General features: G+C 45.3%; 1 protein-coding gene across 1 annotated transcript; it reads right to left on the bottom strand.

Moving 5' to 3' along the window:
- Positions 1–1,115: 1,115 nt before the first annotated feature.
- On the bottom strand, positions 1,116–16,238 carry AQP3 (aquaporin 3 (Gill blood group)). Its single transcript, XM_082497786.1, has 6 exons — positions 16,107–16,238; positions 6,803–6,929; positions 6,520–6,657; positions 4,862–4,980; positions 3,910–4,127; positions 1,116–3,220 (listed from the first exon to the last, which is right to left on the bottom strand). The coding sequence occupies exons 1-6, from the start codon at positions 16,212–16,214 to the stop codon at positions 3,052–3,054; spliced, it is 879 nt and encodes a 292-aa protein (XP_082353912.1). The 5' UTR covers positions 16,215–16,238; the 3' UTR covers positions 1,116–3,051.
- Positions 16,239–16,373: the final 135 nt, after the last annotated feature.

Genomic DNA, 16,373 nt, shown 5'->3' with positions numbered 1-16,373 from the left:
GGTGTTTCTCCAACAGATCCCAGAAAAGCTGAAGCTTTACATAGTGGGGATATGGTTAAGATAAAAATTCAGACTGAAACTGGTACTTTATTCCAGTTTTAATAAGGGTAATAACATACAACCATTGAGGCACAAGCAAGGCAAGGGTATACGCCAGGTGGAATAAAAAAAAAAAAAAAAAAAAACACACACCAAAAATAAGCGAAACAAACAAACAACCAAAACCCGCACCTTGAATCAAAAGTCATAAGGTCTGCAGTAAGAATTTTAATACATTGATGAAGTCTGTTTAAAATATAGTGTGGCAGAAGAGCAGAAAAAGGACTAACAGTCCTGAAGGGAAAAGGGAACTGACTTCTGCAGCTATGTTAGTTGATCACAGTAGTATACAAGACTTCTACACAGATTTTGAGGGATAAACTTTCAAGACAAAAATAGAATAAAGCAGCATGCTAACCGCAAATAGACCATACCAAACAAACTCGGCAACTTTCTTTCCAAAAGCCATTTGATTTTTAGATGGTGAATTGCAGGAAACCACATTCATCCAGGCTTCACCGAATTGTTTGGTGTGGCACCGTGTGGGAAGTTATGAGTTATTTTAAGGCAATACAATTAATACAGGAAAAATACAGCAGGACATAGATCAGCCAAAGAGCAAAAGGAATTGTATTTACAAAGGACACAGGCTGGAAGAAAGCTGTTCATGTAATCCTTTTAGCACTGGATTCAGGCCTATAATACTTTTCCTTGCATGGCATAGCTAATAAAAAGAAGTGACTGCACAGTATGCTGAATGCAGAGTAGGACTGCATACTCAGAAAACTGCATTAATTGAAAGAATAGTAATAGAGGTTAAATGTTACAAAGGGCAAGGGACAAATGCTGACCTCTTGTTCCTTTTGCCCAAAGAATAAGATGCCTGACAGCAGCACATCCCCACCCAATACCCTATACTTTGGCCTTCGTACCAGATACAGGCACCCCATCTCCTCCCACCTACCCCAAAAGCCCGGCCCAAAAAGGAAAGGAATATAACACAAAGAGAGCATGTAGATGTATTGCCTAAAAGGGTTAATTCCTTTTTGCTCTTACAAGCTGGAGAGGAAGAGGACTTGAGGAAGCTATTGCTATAGATGACTTCCTTTCCATGGCAAAGTTTACTGACAGCTGCTTAAAAATACAACCAACACTAGCATTTTACGGTGTGAGTATCGACATTTTATTTTTTAAAAAGGAAAAAAAAAGAATACATCATTTTAGTGACTGGAAATGTGTATAAAGTTACATATTTCAAGGAATTCACACATTAAAGAAACAGGTTTTGAAAGAGCTTCTCTAATGCTCTAATTCTTATTGGACCTACAAATTCTTTCACAACCGATACTGCTTATTTAAAATACTCTATAATAATATGGCCTTGGGAGAGCCAGCGATCCCCTGAAATGCTGGAACTGCTAGTACAGGAGGTGGCTGACCTCAGTCCCTCAGCAGGGACACCCTAGTAATTCTGCAGGGTACAAGAGGAGATGTTCCAAACAACACAATGCCATAATCTAAGGCCACCTCGGGAAAATCCAACAGTATCTCGAAGCTGTCAGAGTACAGGCAGTTCCCACACATCTTTAAATTGACTCATCCCAAGCCTGGTATTTAGTAACAGCTTTATGGAGTATATTTATATAGAAATATATTTTTTTAAAAAAAACCAAACACTATAGTGAAATTTACATGAACACACACAGCTTTAGCAATACCATGTTTCCAGTAGAACTTGGCTATTATCTGCTTGCAGTTTATATACAAAGCTGATTAATTAGAAAGGCTGCTACAAGGAGCCAAGCTTTCTTTCCAGGTTAGCCCCTGACTAGAATAAGGATTTCCCATGTGTTATGTTCTAGGAGTTGGCAATATTCAAAATTGTGATTAGAACACCAGGGTGCAGTGGTTTATAAATATTTTGTCTTAATATTAAACTAAAATCCAGTGCATTCTCACGCTATGCTCTGACATTATGGATCATCTGATTGATACGATGTTCTAGGAATTCATGGGAGATATAAAAAGTCTAGCCAATAAAAATCCTTTAGACAACTCCATTCCTGGTGCCAAGTTACTGAGTTTAGAGCAACCAAGCATGAATTTGATCCATAGTGGAATCACAGGCAGTATTTTTCTGGGATGTAGGAGTTTCCATTCTATGTTAGCAAAACAATTTTCAGTTTTGCACAATCCCCACTCTGCAGATGGGGACACAGGTTTGGAGGGAAGCAGTTTGCCAAGCTCATGGGCAAGGCCAGCAACACAGTCCAAAGGAGCTCCAGGTTCCTGAACAACTGGCCCATATCGGAGGTGTTGCACAGCAATGCCCACTTCTCTCCCAACTCCTACAGTCCTCAACTCCCTTCTACGAGGGAAAGTAGAACATCTCTCTTATGAGGAAAGACTGAGGGACTTGGGTCTTTTTAGTCTAGAGAAAAGAAGACTGAGGGGGGATCTTATCAATGTTTACAAATACTTAAAGGGAGGATGCCAGGAGGATGGGACCAGTCTTTTTTTCAGTGGTGCCCAGTGATAGGACAAGAGGTAACGGGCACAAATTTGAACATAGGAAGTTCCATCTTAACATGAGGAAGAACTTCTTTACTTTGAGGGTGGCAGAGCACTGGCACAGGCTGCCCAGAGAGGTTGTGGAGTTTCCGACTCTGGAGACATTCAAAACCCACCTGGACGCCATCCTGTGCAACCTGCTGTAGGTGACCCAGCTCTGGCAGGGGGCTTGGATGAGATAATCTCCAGAGGTCCCTTCCAACCCCTGTCATTCTGTGATTACATGATACTGCATTTGGGAAAAGCCTCACAGGAAAATGCTTGAAGCAAATGCATCAGGGATATACACACACGCACACGCACAAAAAAAAAAAAAAAGCTAGAATATCTCAAGACAGGAAAAAAACGCCTTCCTGTTGTTCTTGAAGCTCTTCTTAACTCCTTCCTCCTCTTTGCCAGCTGCAGTCCTGAGTAATGAATGTCTGCCAGATCTGGGCTTCCTCACACCCTTTCCTTGTGCTTCACGTTGGCCAGCTTGACTGTTTCCTGCTCAGACGCAGGTGGAGAAGGCTCATCGTGGCATCCAATCATCAGCTGATAGACCATCACTCCTGCAATGGCCCCAAGGAACGGAGCAACGATTGGAACCCACCACCACTGTTTACCAGTCCTGGAAAAGAAAGTGCACAAGGTTAGAACTGCAGCCTACTCACTAGGATATTCATGTTTGGATATGGAACAATGTGAGATCTGGTCACCTCCAAACATCAACATTGACTTGCAAAAGACAACTGTACCCTCACGTGCACAGCAATTTCCAAGGCATATATGGCTCCTCACTGCAAGTTCAGGTGATAAGCAATTCAGAACAGCTGCTTCCAGGACTTCAAAGACTGTCTCTTCACCAGGAAAGGAGAGAAGCAGTTGCAATGCCTGAACCAGGCACCTTCACTTCACTCCCACTTGCTTGCAGGAAAGCACATACTGCTTATCAATGTCTTAATTTTCTCCAGCAACAATAAATTCCCCATATAACAAATGCCTTACATTTTCTACTGCTAAAAAAAAATTATGATTATAGGGTCACATTCAAGGTGCATCTGAACTTCTCATGGATGCTCTTAGATTTGCCTCCCTGATCGCAAAGTTAAGTCATTTGCTCTTGCTGCTGGAAACTGCCAAGCTTCTATGATTTCTTAAGAAATTAGAGCAGAGCAAACAGTGTCCTTTAAAAATGTTTATAAAATCCAAAGATACCTCATGGGTGTTAAGACTCTTTATGATGCCAGAGACACCACCTACTTGCATGTGTAATTTTTTTCCCCTTGATGCACAAGGTTTTCATTGACAAGCACTTACCAGAACACTTCAGTGCCCCAGCCAGCGATGGCTGTGAAGAGACGAGGCCCAAAGTCCCTGGCGGGGTTGACGGCATAGCCAGAGTTGAAGCCCATGGAGGTTCCAATAACAAGGACAACAAAACCAACTGTGAAAGCCTCCAGCCCCGTGGGGACAGGGTTGTTGTAGGGATCGACAATAGCCAAGACACAAACAATCAGGGAGGCAGTGCCAATGAACTGGGGAGGGAAGGGTAAGAAGGAGAAAAATTTAATCTAGATTAATCTTTTAACCAAATATTTAACTCCTCTGAAGTCCCATGCATTTAGGACTCATTCTCTAAACTCAAAGAGCTGCACTAAGTCATCCTATGGCATTATCAGACCACGGTAGACTGAGCACCCACAGGAATGGGATAGTGGAACCCACAGGCTTGATCAAGCCCACAACTATTTCCCTACCCATAGAAGTATTAATAACTGTTTGAGCAGCCAGAAAAGCTGAAGACATCTTCCTGAACATGTTTCCAACCTGCCACAGCTGCATGGCTGCTGTCCCTTTGTGGTTGATGGCCACTTTAAGGAGGAGTCACCTCCAACACCAACCCCCACCCCACATCTAGTTGACCTCTGGGTTGTGCAACAGCGGCAGTAGTACAGTGGGAGTGAGGAAGAGCCATCCTTCCTCACACTATTGCACTTCAGGGACTGAGACCAAGTGGTATCCTTTCCACTGGTGTCCTGGCCAGTCTTGTGTAACTGGTTAATCCCCTTAACGCAAGCCTTCTTTCTGTAATGCTGATTTCTGGCTCTGCTCTTCCTATGGGCTAGCGAAATAGTTGTGCTAGCTCCAAAAACCTTTCTGGAAGTCTGCTCTTTAAACTTCAATTCATTCTCTAACTAAAGGAGAGGCTCTTAACCTCCCTGAAAGATTTTTCTTGAAATACACCTTCATCCTCGCAGCACCCTCTTACCTGGTCAAAGAATCCATTCACAATGTTCAGATGCTGAGATGGGTAGGTGGCAAAGATACCAGCAGTGCCATTTTGTCCTGTTACATACAGCTGGTTGCTGCCAAAAGCCCAGATAGCATCTAGAGGGGAGGGGGAGGGGAAATAAAAAAAAAAGAAAGATAGAGAGGTCAGTTATTTTCCAATATGCATGAGAGAGAGGACCCTGCTTGGAAGATGACTAAAATGTAGGCTCCACAGAGCCATGCATATCGAGACAGAATTCCCTGTGCACCCTGTTGCTTTGTCTTGCAAAACCATTTGCTGTAGAGCACTCATTTGGAAAACCCAGGGTATGATCCACCACAGCATATTACCAGTCAGGCTCAGATGCAGGTGGCCCGCATCCCTGTTCCTAATATTTCTTGTTTGCCAGGCACGCAGAAAGAGTTAGATCCAAACAGTAAACACTAAGCTGACTCCAAACCTCTCCCAAAGGTACCCAAATGCCCGTGGCATCAGCCTTGGTGTCAAGACAGAGATACTGCTATGGATCTGATTTACAGCAAGCAGGATTGGGGCTGATCTTGCACTTTCCTCTAAGCCAGTACACAATTAGTTTCACCTCTCAGGGTTGTCTTGTGCAGCAGCCAGCCCTTTGCCTACCACTATGTAGAAGCTGGATAACTAACCTAGGCCGGCTGTCTAGATTCCCTCCATGGTTAGTGGAGAGAAAAACAGGCACTTTCTGAAGGTAGGCCTTCTGTGATTCAGGTAGCTAAGATGGAATTAACTCTTCTGAAGCAGAGACTTCAGCCCACCAACTAGAAAGGGACTGGTGTTGAACTGAAGTCCTGATGTTAACAGAGATGAAGGTAGGTCCCCCCGCTTCTTTCTAAAGTAAAAAGCAGCTGGTGCTGGTGCCAGGGTGGCAACTTCCTCCCTTCAGGTGCAAGCTACAGTGACCCAGAGGTTCTGCTCAGCTGCAGGGAACACTGCTCCTGTTGCCTGAAACAGATATCAGGAGGCAAACTCTGAGACAAAATGTCATCCTTGATATTTGAGGAAGACCAGTTTCCAGCACAAAGAGTCAGCTCTTGCCCATTGAATACTGCCCTGTGATGAGGAACAGATACCTGAGGAACCAGATTTCTAGGATGCTTTCCAAGGTATAGAGTCGCTCTGATAAGGGCAACAAAAACTGCTAGAAGTCACATTGACTGGAAGCCAACATGAGACAATGCAGAAGATATCCATGGTGAAGTCTTCACTTTCTTTAAAGGATAAAACAGCTAAGGAACAACATATGGATATAAAATCTCCGTTACTACTAGTGTTTTCTAATGTTTTTTTTCTCCATTAATACTAGTGAACATTTCTGAAAGATCTGTTTTAATACAGGTAGTATCTACAAATGGGGCCATCCAGTGGTCCATGTTACAGTGGTCAGTACTCAAGGACGAAGACTTGCACATTGATATTGCTGGTTGGCCTTCAGATTGACTTGAACCCATCATGGTCGTGAGAACAGGAAAGACACCCCAAAGACACAGTAAGGACATTTCTCACATCTCTGCTCTGCAAGAAAATTCTTCTCTCTGATTTGTGAACCAGCCTCCCTGCAGTGAGTCATGAAGAGTATCCATCTCACCCCAACAAACACAGAACATTTCTGCACTTACCGTAGTACAGCCCAAAAACTATGCCAGCTCCCAGGAAAGCCCCCAGTGTTTGGGCCAGGGCATAAATTGGTAGCTTGATCCAGGGCTCCCGGGCCAAGAAGCACATGGCAAAAGTGACAGCTGGGTTCAGATGTCCACCTGCAGAGAGGTAGGTGGTTATTGCACTTTTACAGGCAGAATTTGGGTCCCAGAGATTGGTTTCCACACCAGTGCCTCATAGGAAAAGCACAGCCATCTCGGCCTACACAACAATTGTCACAAGTGAAATTCAGCCGCAACATACCTGATACCTGTCCTGAGATCAAAATGCCAAGCATCACAGCAAAGCCGAAGGCCAGGTTAACAGTCAGGAAACCTCCATGAGTCCCTCTGCTGAGCACTATCTGTGCAACGGAGCCACAGCCAAACAGCTAGGAAGAGAAGAAGAGATTGAAATTACGCTCTGTTTCATATGAGGGCCAGTTGCTGACCAGTGCCTGCAACTGCTTCACTTGCACTTGCATGCACCATCACAGCCCACACGTGACTCAAAGCATTCAAAGCTTCAATCTGCAGTCAAAATATCTAGGTGTTATCTCCAGGGACAACAGGGAAGGAGAAAGGACAAAGAACAAGCCTAACTCCTGACAGGGGGAAACAAAAGCAGGCCCAAAATCAAAAGCAAGGTCAGACCACAGTTCAAATCTCCAAGAGGCTGGAGGTCTTTTCCAACCATCTAATTTTCAGATGATAGGTGAAAAGAATCAGCCAGACAGCACCCTGGACTGAGATATTTACAATTTAGATGAGGGATCTGAGTCCTTATTGTTAAAAAGGCTAATTGTTTGACACAGTAGCACATAGATTGGCAGGGGACAATTTTGCTAATGCCTGGAAATAGACACATGACTGAAGAAGGTCATATACAGTCTGACATTCATGGGGTCCTCTTTCAGGTGGCACTGGCTGACAGCGAGGGATTGGGGCTGCTTCCCTGAGCTGAGGTACCTGCCTTTGTCCCAGCCCCAAGGGATGGTCTCTGCTGTGGGCACTCTGAGCACAGCTCACGCCACCCCAAACCAGCTACATCCTTCCTATGGCAAAACCATGTAAGAAAGGATCAGGGCAGCACAGCTGGCCTGTCTCTGCAGCACCAACATGGCACAGGCACCATCAAGAAAAGTCCAGTTTCCACAGAGAGCATGCCACCAGCACAGACGGAGGCTTGGCCTTCTGTCCAAGATCATGGGTGCACCAGGCCCTTTGGGGGACAAAAGTTGTTTCTACTGGGTGATAAGGGGTGTTTCCTAGTAGACAAGGCAGGTATGCGCTCTTGCTCAAAGATGTTTGCTCCAAAGGGTGATTCTCCTTTTCCCAACTACATCCAAAAGTCATCCTTCCTACACTCACCCCTAATAACCCAGACCAGATGCCCCTGGCAGTTCAGTTCATCACTCATCCAACTGGAGGCTTTCTGCCTCGTCAAGTCTCTCCACAACCCACTATGTAATTTAAGGAGCCCTGATCTTGAGCATCTGTATGCTTTTATCTTCCATTTACTCCACCTGAACTGATTCTTGGCATATACCAGGGATTACCACATCAGCAGGTTCTGAGAGCGTCCTTAAACTACGACAGAGATTACAGCTTCCTCCTGAAATTCTCAAATCTAGGGATCAAAGCTTGCCTTATTTCTACTGACCACATGCTCATATGTACATGATCATCAAGACTTTCTACTTCTATGAGCTCCTTTATCCCAGAATTAGTCAATATACACAGAGGCAGTATCTACTCCCAGGGAATAAGACACCTAATAGGCACCAGGGGTAGCTCTCTTCACCTCTCTTGCTAATACTGGACTGCCCATTGAGCAATGCACAATCCAGATCATGGGCAAAGCCAAAGCACACCTAATTCATCCCCTCCCATCCCCTTGACAACGGATGAATTACTAATAAAGCAAACACTGCACTCAGCCTGCTGGGAAAGGAGCAGCCAGGTAGGCTGCAGGCTGATTCACAAGGTGGACGCTCTGTACACAGGTGCCTCTTGACAAGGAGCCAGGTCCCCAACACAGGACCTCCTGTTGAAAGAACAAAGGAACCTGTAGAACTCGTTAGTTAATGAAAGGGGATGTGAGCACTGCTCTCTACTGGGCACAGTCAGAACAGCCCCTTCAAATGCCCTAACCTTGAGCTGCCCAGCTGAGAAACCATGGGAGAGAAGACACCCAGGCAAAGGCAGAAAAGATAAGTCCTGCTTATTGTGCAGCAAACAGAGCCATCATTCCCAGCTATGCCCAAACCACTGAGGGAAGTGTAGCTTCAATTGAGCAAATAAATACTGGCTAATGACCAGGATGACATCTGTTCCTTCCCTTACCCTAGCAGAGCCCCAGAATGCTTTAGACAGTTTTGGAGAGAGTGCTTGGCCATGATGTTCAGCTCCCTAATGACACACAGCTCATCAGTCTGACCAGGGAGGGGGTGAGCCCACAAAAAGCTGCAACAAGCATCTGAGTTTGGCAGGGTTGGCCCCAGGTTCTTCCAATTGATGAAGGTATTTGTGTTATTCACTCTGAAAGAACTGGCAGTTCTGTAAGTGGAGGGTGGTTGGCTCATTAGCCACATATCTTTTGGTTGCAGAAACCACAGAGTAATGTTCTCCCCCTCCACTCCCCAGTTCACCCACAAATGTCTTCCCTTAACCTGGAGGAAGGCCAGATCTGCCATTTCTCAAGAGATTGTTCCCCATCCTCCTCTCCCCCTATCCTACAGCTGGTAATAGCTCTCCAGCTTTTCCTCAGAAGAGAGTCTATGGGCCATGCAAAACACCCCGGAGCCTCTCCACAGTAGCATTACAATTATTTATCAGATGAGCCCTGGGCACTATTTGGCTTAATTAAGCGGAACAGTAGAAAACTCGACCCTCAGCAGATAAAAAGAGTAAGGTGATATTTAAGGACAGGTTTGAACTTTGATATGCATGTGTGCAACTCCGTCCTGTGCCAGTAGAGTCCACTAAGCATGAGCATATATTCTCATGCATGACACACAGCATTTGACTTTCAGGAACCAGTTCAAATCATGCTCATCCATGCTTTTGTGGCTTGACATTACACAGTTTTGCTGCGGTAGTGGCTATTGCAAATTTTAATCACACCATTTCCACATCTGCTATTTGCCAGTTTTCCTTCCAATTCCTTTTCCCAGGCCATATGAAACATGAGACCTTCAACATCCATTTTTTGAGTCTTCCCTTTCCAATGCTTGCAGGGAAGTGTTTAGGAGAAGCTAGCTTGAGTTGAAAGGCAAGGAAGGTCAAATAAAAGCAATTCAGCATTTATCCCAATGGTTTTAAAGTCCATGCAATGGATGTAAGAGTTTTTAGTCAATACTACAACACTATGGTTGGAGAGTGGTACACACCCAATGCAGAGATGACCTCTCAACTCTTGATTTTAATAACCTGCCTCCAACACTTCTTTTTTTCTTCTTTTTTTCTTTTTTTTTTTTTTTTATTAAAAAACCCAAACATTACTGGAAGAACATCCCAGCCAACAGAAAGCCAGGTTAGCGCCTCACATGGCAGCATGTGCAGCAGTCAACTGTTACACCCCCGTGATCCACTAGCCAAGTTCAAAAGCAGTTTTAAAGTGCTAATAAAATGATTGCAACAAAGCATTACTCTGATGTATTAAGGCTACTCTCCTAGGAATTGAGGTCAATGCACCCATTAAACAGGTTAATGGAAGCCTGCTCCCTAATTTCATCTTACTGGCTCTAGCAGATCTAACGGCTTTCCCTGCCAATGGGGAGGCTTCTCACTCCTCTTCCCTCACGAGCTGATACAACTCCTTGCACTGTGAAAAATAACAAAATCCGTGTTCTGGAGGATCCATGAGTTGAACTGGTTCAAGGGTGGAGGGGCTGACAAACTCCAAAGCCTGTACAAGGGAGGGGACAACCAGAAGCAGCAGCAGCAAAACCAGGAAAGGGTAGCAGGTCGCTGGGCGAAACATCACACTCAGGGGAAACTTAAAGTCCCTGTGTGCAGGGCATGTTTGGAGACTGGCCATTTGGTTTCATTACCCAATGTAAAAACACCCTAGTCTCAACCCTAGTCTCTTGGAGACAAGAAAGCTCTGGAGCTAGTCAGGGCGAGCAGGACAAAAAAAAGTTGAAAAAGCTAATGAAGAAGTGAATCCACCCAAGTTTATAGGCAGACCATGTGCAAAGCAGCTCTTTACATGAGCTTGGGAGACAGGTAGTGCTTAGCACCCCCCTGCACAACAGCCAAGTTTCATCCCTCTTTTCTTTGGCAGTGCTTTTTCACGCCTTCAGGTGAACACAAAAGGCCTGGATGCATTTGCTTTTGGACTTGAGACAGACTGATCTCTAAATCAGGATGGGAAAGTTTTGCTGACATAGCCCAGGAGGATTAGGCAAGAAGCCTGCTGTAAATTTACCCTAATCACCTCAGTGGATGGGAAAGGTTGCTCAGCCCTCACTGCCCTCTGGTTAGTGGGGAAGATGCCAGAAGGGCAGTCAAACCATGGGTCTGTTCTGAAGGAAGAGACCCTGAGATATTGATGGAAGATTTTAACCATTAGATACACAAAGGGACCCCTCTCTTCATAGCAGAGTGGAATTTAGGACTATCCTACAGTCCCTTCAGGGGGGGAACTTGAGAGGCAGGGAGGGTGGAGAGGACTATCACTTTACAGCCAATTCAAAACAACCTCCCAACTCTTTCTCTGCAGCTCAAAGTGAGAAGGGGTTAAAGGCATTGTGAGTCTCCCTCATGGCCTCTTGCTGCACCCCCTGCAAGTAACAGGACAAAGCTGGGTATGTTTGAAGACAGATCCATCCCCATTGCTGTTTCTGCTCAAGCTGCATGAAGAGATCTTCCTCAACTCCATGGCCTGTGAGGCCAGGACAACCTCCATCAGCTACAAAAGCAATGTAAGGAGCACTGTCATTTTTGACCTCCCTCAAAGCACCTCTCGAACAACCAGACTGATCATAATTTACAGTTCGCAAAGCAACGAGAAACATTAGACCCCACAGCTGGTCTTCTTGCCCAGCATGGCTGGAGCCACCCTGGACAGAAGCAGTCCTATGGGGAAGGGCAGCCACAGATGGTTTGTCATGTTAGAGCTCTTTCTGCACTGCGCGTTGTCCCGGAGCCAGGCAGGGCTGCAGGACTCAAGAGATAAGGGGGGGGGTCTAAGGAAAGTTGTGCCGCACATACATCACGTGCTACAACAACGCTGCACAAGGCTGGAGAGACGAGCAGGCTCAGTGCAAGAAACCTGAGTAACCATCAGCAGAGGAGTTGGGCATTAGAGAGGAAATTTACTGTTTTACTTTTTCCCCCCACACACAACCATGGAAGCCAAAACATTTATTCTGATTTCCCCAGTATCCCTCAGATCAGGAGATTTTAGGTCTTAGAAAGCCCTGTACTTCTGGTGGGGTTTTGGTCACAGGGTTGGGCAGTGCTGGGGAAAAGCCACCTTCCCACTGAGGGCAAGTCTTGGTGCTTGAACTGTCCTATTTGTAGGAGGCAGAAAATTCCCCAATCTCCTGCATGAGAACAGCAAGAAGGGACAATTTTGAAGAGTTAATGCAGAGCTTTGAGCTATTCTGGAGGAAGAGGTGAGGGAGAGCAGCAGCGCCAACATTTCCCATGCCTCCACACTCAGCAGCACAGACCCTTCCCAGGGAAGGATCAGCAGTGTTTGACATGCTTACAGAAAAGATTTCCAGCCCCTTTCCAATCCTAGCAAAGCATTAAAAAAAAAAAAATTAAAATTAAAAAAAAAATAAATAAAATCCCATTCTCCAAATGTGACAAGCTGGGTTCATGCAAATCGGCACAAATCAAACAGCAACTGTGGGAATCGCCGTGCTGCCCCAGAGAGCTGCAGCATGAGTGGCAACTTTAAACTCTGCACTGTCAACAGTTCAATGAGGCTCCCTTCACCTTGATCATCCCAACCACTTTGCTACTTTGGTTTCTGTGGTCTGCAACACACTTATACTCCCAAAAGCTCCCACCTGGCCACAAAGTCAAGACAGCCCTGATTGAAAAGCAGTTAGGAATTGTTTTGTTCTTTCTTTGTGCCTCTACAGCAGTGAATCACAATTAGTCTGACTTGGAAATCAATTATAAACAGCAAGTTCCTCCTCCTGCAAATATCAAAAGCAAACAGAGCCAGCTTTGGTATTTACAGCCAGCAGAGCAAGGCAAACAGATCGAGCCTTTAAGGGAGGTACAGAGCCCTGCCGCTGGAAATCTAGCTTTAGTGAGTTGCTACAGTAATAACACAAACAGCAAGTGACTGGGAAAATGCCTTCAGCATTTGCATTGCTTAACTATTGCCAGCAAGTGGTGCCTCCAACATAGGTATGAAGTTCAAACCTAAAGTACCACTTGGAAAGTGCGTCTTGAAAAGAAAAAAAAAAAAAGTCGTTTTAATTGTCAGGGGAAAAGCAGAATCAGCATTACTATTCTTGTAACACAAAGGACACTACCTGCAGACTAAAACTATATTGTGCAAGGTGCTTTACACAGCAAAAGCAGCTTGCAAGTAAAGATCACCTCACCTTTGTGCTATTCAGGGCTTGGCTGCCTTAGTTAGGTTATTTTTCTTATCTTATCTTAAAAAAAAAAGAGGGACAATTTTGTTTTGATGTTCCTCCACCTTTACAACCTCCTTAAAAAATAGGAAAAATAAAATCAAGCACTAGGTTAATTCTTACAGGCAAAGAGACTTTGCAGGGGTCTGAAATTGCTTTGCTTTAGAAGAGCTTGAGAGTTCTGCAGTTGTTACACAAGTGAAAGGGAGGAGGGAAGAAGCTGAAGCCATGCCAATATCCACAGTGGGGCAAGTTTTACATTATGCAGTGAAATATAAAGTAAGCTGCAAACTTTAAACAGTCTCCTTCCCTTCGGCTCAGGAACTTAATTTCAGTGTGAACAATATCAAACCTTAAATTCATCCCTAATATTGTTCTGCTCTAGACGTATTTGCATATTTGTTTTCAGTCAGTTCCATTTCCCGTGAAGACAATTTCATGGATCCCATGTCTTTCCTCAGGTATTTTATCATCTGAAGCCCATAAGATGTATTTACCAGGCTCAAATGTGGCTAAATGCATGCACACCCAGCTCAACCTGCTGGTAGGGTGCGCAGCAGGCGCTTTTGCCAGGTACAGAATGATTGTCTCTCTCCTGGGACTGCCCAGTTCAAACCATTACCTAGGACATCTGAAAGAGGAACACCAAGACCCTTTCTGTTTTAGTCAGGTGATATAATAAAAAGATGCAAAAGAATTGGAGTGGTAGGGAGAAAAAAAAAGTTTTTTAGTAAAATAAATAGAATCTGTAAGTGTCACTTCATTAACAGAAGAATAGACTGGGACAGAAAAGGATTGATGCCAGCAGAGCCATACTGAGGGCTTGTTGCCCTGGAACCCAAATCCCTCTCTGTATACCCTGGTTTTGTCTGCTGGCAGCCCGGGAGCATTCACCATCTTTGGGACTTTCCCATTTCTCCCACCAGCACACCCGATCTTCTCCCACATGGACACAGTACCCGCAGTCCTCTTGCACTGTTGTGCAGGAGATCCCAGGTCACTTTTACAAGACCTATAAGGTGGAGTTGAATGTGTCACTAAAACCAGCATTTTCTTCCCCCCAGACACCAGCTCAGGAATTCCTGGAGAAGGTGAGGGATCTACTTATACACTTAGGCACACACTTTAAAATAATGCAAGTGTGATGCTCCTGAGGACAAGGCATGTGTTGACAACTTTTGCCAGTGCATCATCCAGCCTTGCTGATGGGTGCCCATTCCCACCCTCATTTTGGAGGCTGGTTATGATTTTGGACCAAATCCTTCCTTGGGGTCTGAGCACATCTCAGCTCCTCTCTGCCCCAGAAAGGCAAGGCGGTAGGGAAAAGTAATCTCTGTCATACCAGAGAATACAGTTGGAAGAAGGAACATTTGTTGGATCACAAGCCCTTCTGAAAGCTCAGATGCATATGGCTAAAACCTTGCCTTGTTTCTCCAAGAATATTAACTTAGCTAGCAGAAGACATTATTCCTCTTTATAAGTCTTACCTTGCTTCAGTCCTGAAACTAACTGCAGCAACATCAGTGATTCATAGACAGCAACTTTCTACCTGTTAATCACTTTCCTATCAGCTTCTACCCACCTTAATCCCAAATAATCCTTCACTGAAAAATCAACAAGACTTGTTTGTAAATCACCAAAGCTGGGTCTCTCTGATGATAAAGACATTGACTGCACTGTGCAAAGCTGCTTTAAGAGTGGTAGCATTTTAGGGGGACTCAGCTGAGCCCACTATGCTCCCACACAAGACCCAGTAATCTCCTCTTCCTCATCAAAAAGAATCTTATTTATTAAAGCATAAGATAGTGTGTCAACCCTTTTGTGTTGTCCCCAGGAGAATGTGCAGCTTCATCAAAGCTTCCTCCACTTTCAGCTCCTACAACTATTAGATTTCTCCCCAAACAGTCCTGTTATTAGTTACAAAGAGGTGTAAACCCACACTCACTCCACCAAAACCGATAGGATTGCTCTGGCTTTGCACCACTTCCGAGGCACTTTCACCTGCAGGTACTCACTGCGTGAAATCCAGCTCATTTCTGCTCCAATATCAACTCAACAGGCTCATGGCCCCTTGGGCAGTGCTGCATTTTTGGATGCAGGTGCCCAAAGCCAGATATCCCTATCTCAGTTTTGCTACACCAGCATTGGCTCCCCACTCCTCACACACAACCATCCTAGCTGTTCGCATCTGCCTTTGACTTCAGGGCAAGCCAGGGCCGCTCAAAACATCTTCAAACCAAGTCACTTATGCAGATACCCACCCCACTTTACCCCTTATATCCCACCCCTGTGGAAACTGAGCATTAAAACGGGCAGAAGAGTTTTGTTGCTGTTGACCACTTGAAAACACATCGACTGACTGCTCAGCAATGTCACAGACGTGACAAGCGCACGCTCCCGATCAGCTGCCGGCACAGGCTGCTGCGGTGTCGTGCAGCCCCACTGATAAGACCCCAGAGAACATGCAGCCGACAGCAAAAAAACCTGCTGCAACAGCTTAAATTCGGGCTAATTTTTCTCCATAGGAAGCACAAGGAAAACAAAGCGAGGTGAGGAAAAAGCTTTCCTTTCCCTGGGTGATAACACTTGAACTATTTCAGTGCCAAGAAAATATTCCAGGCCAGAGAGAAAGGAAGTTTTGCATGATCTCTAGCAAACACTTGACGCTTACACAGAGACTTGTTGCTCCCTGCACTTTGCAGACACACAAAAGCCCCCAAACACCCAACAAGCTCTGCAGAGACCACCCTCTGCCAGTAACCCCAAAGCTTATCCCACGGCAACTTGCATGAGTTTTTTTTCCCGTGGATAAGGACTTCTCTAGTCCCCACGGGGCAGGTTGCACTGGAGCGGGGCTCATCCCCAGTGCAAACTCTGGCAGCAGCACAGGCCCTTCACCAGGACAATTTTCCCCCACACCCCGGGGTTGGAGAGCATCCCCGCACCACAGCATAGACTCACCACCAGGATCAGCGTCCCCAGGCACTCAGCCAGCGCTTGCCGGACTAATTTGTTTCTGATCCTCAGGTGCTCCTCAATAGTAGCAAGAACGTCCTTTTGCCTCCCCATCGCCGTAGAGGTGCTCTTCAAGGGGTGTGAGAGAAAAAGCAGCAGCTGACAAAGCCTCAGCAAGGTTTCTTCCCCAGCAGAGATGCCTTTGCTTATAAATAAGTTCAGCGATGCCTGACACACCTCCTGGGTAACCACACCCCTTCCACTCGCTCTTCA

Source organism: Vanellus vanellus (genome assembly GCF_965231255.1).
Source record: "Vanellus vanellus genome assembly, chromosome: Z".
Lineage (NCBI taxonomy): Eukaryota > Metazoa > Chordata > Aves > Charadriiformes > Charadriidae > Vanellus > Vanellus vanellus.
This window is presented reverse-complemented; position numbering and strand designations above follow the sequence as displayed.

Bases quoted from the DNA above. Each gene is read 5' to 3' on its own strand.
- AQP3 (XM_082497786.1), bottom strand. From the start codon at position 16,214: ATGGGGAGGCAAAAGGACGTTCTTGCTACTATTGAGGAGCACCTGAGG. The intron at 6,658-6,802 runs GTATGTTGCGGC...ACCTCTCTGCAG, and splicing joins GATCTCAGGACAGGTATCAG to GTGGACATCTGAACCCAGCT. The intron at 4,981-6,519 runs GTAAGTGCAGAA...CCTCCCCTCTAG, and splicing joins AGTTTTTGGGCTGTACTACG to ATGCTATCTGGGCTTTTGGC.